Source organism: Palaemon carinicauda, chromosome 24 (genome assembly GCF_036898095.1).
Source record: "Palaemon carinicauda isolate YSFRI2023 chromosome 24, ASM3689809v2, whole genome shotgun sequence".
Classification (NCBI taxonomy): domain Eukaryota; kingdom Metazoa; phylum Arthropoda; class Malacostraca; order Decapoda; family Palaemonidae; genus Palaemon; species Palaemon carinicauda.
In genome coordinates this window covers 102,114,261-102,121,327 of record NC_090748.1, presented here as the reverse complement: position 1 = coordinate 102,121,327, position 7,067 = coordinate 102,114,261, and the positions used below count along the sequence as shown (strand labels likewise).

The window sequence follows — 7,067 nt, the reverse complement described above, 5'->3', positions numbered from 1 at the left end:
TCCTCTTCCTGTATCTTGATCTTCTCCACCTAGGTAGTAGGTTGGCCAGGGCACCAGCCACCCGTTGATATACTACCGCTAGAGAGTTAGGGGGTCCTTTGACTGGCCAGACAGTACCATATTGGATACATCTCTCTGGTTACGGTTCTTTCCCTTTGCCTACACAGACACCGAATAGTCTGGCCTATTCTCTACAGATTCTCCTCTGTCCTCATACACCTGACAACACTGAGATTACTAAACAATTCTTCTTCACCCCAGGGGTTAACTACGGCAATGTAATTGTTCAGTGGCTACTTTCCTCTTGGTAAGGGTAGAAGAGACTCTTTAGCTATGGTAAGCAGCTCTTCTAGGAGAAGGACACTCCAAAATCAAACCATTGTTCTCTAGTCTTGGGTAGTGCTATAGCCTCTGTACCATGGCCTTCCACTGTCTTGGGTTAGAGTTCTCTTGCTTGAGGGTACACTCAGGCACAATGTTGTATCTAGTTTCTCTTTCTCTTGTTTTGTTGAAGTTTTTATTGTTTATATAGGAAATATTTATTTAAATGTTGTTACTCTTCTTAAAATATTTTATTTTTCCTTGTTTCCTTTCCTCACTGAGCTATTTTCCCTGTTGGGGCCCCTGGGCTTATAGCATCCTGCTTTTCCAACTAGGGTTGTAGCTTAGCATTTAATAATAATAATAATAATAAGAGGTTCCTCCCAAGCCCTCCTCACTCTCTCCCCACCATCCATCCTCACCACGTGCCCACACCATCTCAGTCATGACACTCGTATCTCAGTAATCTTCACTACACCTGCCATTCTTCTTATTTCATCATTTTCAAATCTTTCAAAAAGTGATATTCCCATAATGCACCTGAGTATTCTCATATCTGTTCCATCGGCTGAATTATGTATAATTGAATTCTACCAATGTCTAATTTTACTAAAAAAGTATTAAGTGCTCAATGATCTGATTCATATATTTCCCTAAAAATTTATTTTTATCAAGGCTTGAGAATTCATATTATAATCTAAGCGTGTCATGAAATTTAATAAAATATATATAATTCTATTACACTCATAAAGATGACGTCAGAAGAAGTGAAAATTTAAGTTTATATTATTAGAATATGAAATACATATCTAGAACAGCAGATGAATAAATCTTAATATATTCCATTTATTATTATTATTATCATTATTATTATTATTATTATTATTATTATTATTATTATTACTTGCTAAGCTACAACATTAGTTGGAAAAGCAGGATGCTATAAGCCCAGAGGCTCCAACAGGGAAAATAGCCCAGTGAGGAAAGGAAACAAGGAAATAAGAAAAGTAAGTAACAATTAAAAGAAAATATTTTTAGAAGGAAAGTAACAGTTATATATGTATTGTGATATCTATTTGCAATCGAGACGGCAGAAATATATTAATTTTTTAAATTTCCAAAAGTAACTCCAATTCAGATTCTTTAAACTTCCTCCAATATGGTACGCAGTACAATGCTAAATATAAAAATGCATACATACACACACATATATGTATACACACATATGTATGTATATATATACATATATATACACATATTCATATACACACACACACACACACACACACACATATATATATATATATATATATATATATATATATATATATATATATATATATATATATATAGATGTGAATGAGTATGTTTTGTGTCCATATTACCGAGAGAGAGAGAGAGAGAGAGAGAGAGAGAGAGAGAGAGAGAGAGAGAGAGAGAGAGAGAGAGAGAGAGAGAGAGAGGATAAAATAAACATAAAAAAACATAATGAAACAAAACATCAAAACATGAAAATAGAATCACACCCTCTCCCCCCCCAAAACACGAAAACATTACCAATACAAAACAAACAAGAAGTGAAACTTAGCACAGAAAGATGATATACGATCTCAATGAGAGAGAGAGAGAGAGAGAGAGAGAGAGAGAGAGAGAGAGAGAGAGAGAGAGAGAGAGAGAGAGAGAGAGAGAGAATAGCCACTTGTTTCTCCCTGGCAGTAACAAATGGTCCGTTTCAACTGCATCCGTTATGCGAGTGCTTACAACGACCTCTGGATAAAGAGACCTCGGGCTAGAGAGACGGAGGCAGAATCAATTTTAAAGAATAAACCTTTTATACGTATGAAGGATTTTTTATTTGTTTTCAAATGTATTCTGTGTATTCTGGAGATTGTGATCCGATGGGGGAAGTTTCGTTCGTCAATAGTGTTCATTTATTGAGAGAATATAATTTCAAAATTTATTTTTGTTCACTTTGAGTTCTATACATTTCCATACACATATTCAAACATACATGCATGAATGTATATAAGAGCTTGTATATATATATATATATATATATATATATATATATATATATATATATATATATATATATATATATTTACAGAGTATGTGAGCATATCTGTGTGTTTGTGTGTCAGCATAATTATTTATTTTTTATATATATATATATATATATATATAATATATATACAATATATATATATATATATATATAGCCTACTGTATATATATATATATATATATATATATATATATATATATATATATATATATATATATATATATATATATATATGTTATTCTTCATTTGCTGAGAGAGAGAGAGAGAGAGAGAGAGAGAGAGAGAGAGAGAGAGAGAGAGAGAGAGAGAGAGAGAGAGAGAGAGAATGAACCCCGATCACATTCCCAGCACCGGAACGCGATTGTAACAGAACCATTGTTTTTCCTTGGAGTGTTTTGGAACGACAAGATGAAATTCTCGCAGTTGATTGGCTGCAGGAAAAGGATTAAAAGGAGCCAATGAAAATATTAAGAGATCTCATGCTGTGTCTTTATTTTCTTTTAATATTTTCAAAGATTTCCTTCGGGGAGAAAAACGCAAGTCTTCTACTGGAGCAGATAGAAATCTTCGGTGAAGACTTGCACAAGATTCTTCTCCAACCCAATGATGACTTCAGAGGGCTTCACGGCATCCCGTTCTCATCCGAGTCTTCATTCACACTTCACCAGAATTTTACCTTTATCTTATAAATACAATTCTATCTATCTATCTATTTATCTATCTATCTATACATTCTGTCTATCTATCTATCATTCTATATATTTCCTTCGGGGAAAAGAAATTACTAAAAGAATATTCAATGGCGGAATAAGATTCGTGTTTTGGAAAAAAAAAAATGAGAAAATAGACAAGCTTATGTCTTCAAGAGCAGAAAGTTAGTTTCGGTGAAGACCGAGTGAAGATTTTTCCCAAAGCGAACGAAGACGTCTTCAAAGTCTGGCTCTCATTCGAATTATCATCGGAATCAGTTTCAGGAGACGATCTCGAAGCCAACGAATACTTCTCCAGTCTTCAAAACTCCTTCAATCTCGGAGTCGATATTTCTGCGAGGACCTACTTCAGTTTCTTCAAATTATACCTGATCAAAGTCAACTGATCTGCATTCTGAGCTTTACAGCGAAGATGTTTACAAACAACGCATTGAAAGCGATCAGCGAGTACGGGAAGAAATATCTACTTGGAGGACCCTCTCCCGAAGACGGGTTTCAGGACCAGCAACCCAGGTTGATGGAACTGGAAGGACTACGCCTCATTTTGGGAGGTGGTCTTCTGATGAGGAAATTCTGGGCCGAGGAGGAAAAGAGTAAGGCACTCGAGCCTGTCTTGGACCAGGAGGAACTCTAAAGAGTTTCTGAAGAGACGGAAGCTGTCATCAGTGGGAAGGATCCTTTGCTTTCCGGCGAGGAAGAACAGCTGCTGCTGCCAGGAAGCACAGGGAGTGTTGTCTCTAATAGAGATGTACAAGTTCAGGTAGAGACTGAACATCTTACCTCTAACAGAGATGTAGACATTCAGGTAGAGATTGAACATCTTATCTCTAACAGAGATATAGAAGTTCAAGTCAAGACTGAACAAGTCTCTAACACAGATGTAACAGTTCAGACGGACGGAGACACAGAGATTGAAGATCTCAGGCGAAAGAACGAAAACATGGCTAAGGGACTTGCCAATAAACAGGCAGTGATTGAAGCACATTAAAATCAACTTGCTGATTACTATCAATCAATTCTAGAGTTGAAAGCGGAGCTGAAAATGGCTCAGGAGAAAAATGATGTCCAAAATCAGATTGAATCAGCACTTGTGAAAGAGAAGGAAACTCTGAAACAAGAGCTTGAAGATATAGTGACTTTGGATGAAGAGAAAACAATGAAAATATTTCAGTTGAATGAGGAACTGGAAAAGGCCAAGGAGAAAATCGAGGCTCAAGACGAGCTGAAATCGATCCTTTTGGCAGAGAATGAAGATCTCAAAAAATCCAATGAGGAACGAAACTTCCTTGATGAAGAATTGGCTCTAGAAAAAATAAAACTAGAAAATGGGCTGATGGAGGCTCGTGCTAATGATCAGAAAAGGGTACTAGGGCTGCAGGGGGAGATTTCTAAAGCTCTACTACAAAATCACGAGCTAAAGGAGGCAGTGTTCACAATTACAAAGAAGAACGAAGGTCTTCGCGAACAACTGGAGAACAAAAATAAACGAGAAAAAATTTGAACGGTAAGATTGTTCGAATGACCAACTTAGAAGATCAAATGAAGAAAGAATTGTCCGCAGCAAAGGATGTCATTTCTTCACTGAAGAAGGAACTTCAGAAGAGAGATTTGGAAAACGTTATAAAAAAAGAAGGAATGGGTGAAGTTGAAAGGTGTGAAACTGCAGCAGAAGATGACAAAAAAGTACTCGTTGTGAAGGAAGAAAAACAAGGACAAGACGGACCCACAAGAAAACGTTTGGTAAGGAAACCAAAGAAGAAGAAACCAAAACGGGACGTCTCTTACTCTTGGGCCCCCTTGGATCCATAGTCCCAGTTTTGGAAACAGGCGAAAATAAGGTTCATAAGGAAGGAACTCAGGAGGAAAAAATACAAAATAATTAAGAAGTCAGAAACAAAACAAAAAATTAAAAAAACAAAAAAAAATATATAAAATAAAAAAAACAAATAAAAATAAAAAATAAAAAACCCCCCAAATAAATTAAAAAAAAAAAAAAAATTGTGATAAGAATATTTTTTATTTTTTTCTGAGGGAATGTTTTTTTTTTAATTCTTATTTTGTGAAAGGAATATATACTTATGTTAATTTGTGAAAGGAAAACTATTTTTTATTTCATAGCGACGTCGCTTAATTTATAAAAGGAATATACCGGTATTATTATTTTTGTGAAAGGAATATATATATATATATATATATATATATATATATATATATATATATATATATATATATATATATATATATATATATATATATATATATATATATATATATATATATATATATATATATTTAGGATGCCAGGCTTAACTGCCTAGGCTAATGATGCTTGGCTTAACTGCCTAGCATAATGGTGCTTGTCTGTACTGCCTGGCATATTTGTTTTGTTTTTAGGTTTAAGGATGACAGGCTTAACTGCCTATGCTAATGATGCCTGTCTTAACTGCCTGGCATATTCTTTTTTCTTTTTTTTTAGGTTTAAGGATGCCAGGCTTAACTGCCTAGCCTAAAGATGCTTGTCTTAACTGCCTGGCATATTTCTTTTTTTTTTAGGTTTAAGGATACTTGGTTTAACTGGCTAGCCTGATGATGCTTGGCTTACCTGCCTGGCATAATGATACTTGGCTTAACTGCCTGGCCTAATGATTTTTAGCTTAACTGACCGGTCTAATGATGCTTGGCTTAACTGTCTGGCTGGTTTTAATGCCTGTCCTAATGATGCTTGGCTTAACTGCCTGGCCTAATAATGCTTGGCATAACTGCCTATCCTAATGATGTTTGGCCTAACTGCAAGGCCTAATGATGCTTGGCTTAACTGCCTGACCTAATGATGCTTGGCTTAACTGCCTAGCCTAATGAGGCTTGGCTTAACTGCCTGGCCTAATAATGCTTAGCTTAACTGCCTGGCATAATGATGCTTGGCTTAACTGCAAGGCCTATTGATGCTTGGCTTAACTGCTTGGCCTAATGATGTTTGGCTTAACTGCCTAGCTTAGTGATGCTTGACTTAACTGCCTAGCCTAGTGATTTTTGGCTTAACTGCCTGGCCTAGTGATTTTTGGCTTAACTGCCTGGCCTAATGATGCTTGGCTTAACTGCCTGGCCTAATAACGCTTAGCTTAACTGCCTGGCAAAATGATGCTTGGCTTAACTGAAAGGCCTAATGATGCTTGGCTTATCTGCCTGGCCTGATGATGCTTGACTTAAATTCCTGGCCTAATGATGCTTGGTTTAACTGCCTAGCCTGGTGATTTTTGGCTTAACTGCCTGGCCTAGTGATTTTTGGCTTAACTGCCTGGCCTAGTGATTTTTGGCTTAACTGCCTGGCCTAGTGATTTTTGGCTTTACTGCCTGGCCTAATGATGCTTGGCTTAACTGCCTGGCCTAATGGTGCTTGGCTTAACTGCCTTGGCTAAGGATGTTTGGCTCAACTGACAGGGCTAAGGATGTTGGGCTTAACTACTTTGTCTGAGGGTGTATGGCTTAACTGCCTGGCCTAAGGATGTTTGGCTGACCTGCCTTATCTAAGAAGGTTTAGCATAACTACCTGGTCTGTGTGTGGCTGAACTGTCCGGAAAAAACCGAAACGCTTAACTGGCTGGCCTAAAAAGAAGGGCCTAGGTGACTGGACTAAAAGTTTGGCATGAACGCCTGGACTAGGGATGTTTGGATTACCTAATTTGTATAGGGGTGCGAGGCTTAACTACCTGGGCTAAGGTTGTATGGCTTAAATGCCTTGCCTTAGGAACTATGGCTTAGACGCCATGCCTAAGGAAATTTTGCGTAACTGCCTCAGCTAAGGATGTTTGGCTTAACTGACTGGCCTAAGAATGTTTGGCTTAACTACCTGGCCTAAGGAGGGACAGCTTCCCTACCTGGCTTAGGGATGCTTGTCTTAACTGCCTGGCCTTATAATGCTTGAGTTAACTGTATTGCATAAAAATACTTGGCTTGGAGACCTGGCATAAAGA

The 7,067-nt window shown here is 37.0% G+C and overlaps 1 protein-coding gene across 1 annotated transcript in view; it reads left to right on the top strand.

Moving 5' to 3' along the window:
• Window positions 1-4,138: 4,138 nt before the first annotated feature.
• The window catches only part of LOC137618514 (gelsolin-related protein of 125 kDa-like), a 119,756-nt gene continuing 116,827 nt past the window's right edge, over window positions 4,139-7,067 (top strand). The window contains exons 1-2 of the mRNA XM_068348672.1: window positions 4,139-4,459; window positions 4,606-4,836. Coding sequence (XP_068204773.1) covers window positions 4,139-4,459; window positions 4,606-4,836 — 552 coding nt within the window. The remainder of the gene's footprint in view (window positions 4,460-4,605; window positions 4,837-7,067) is intronic.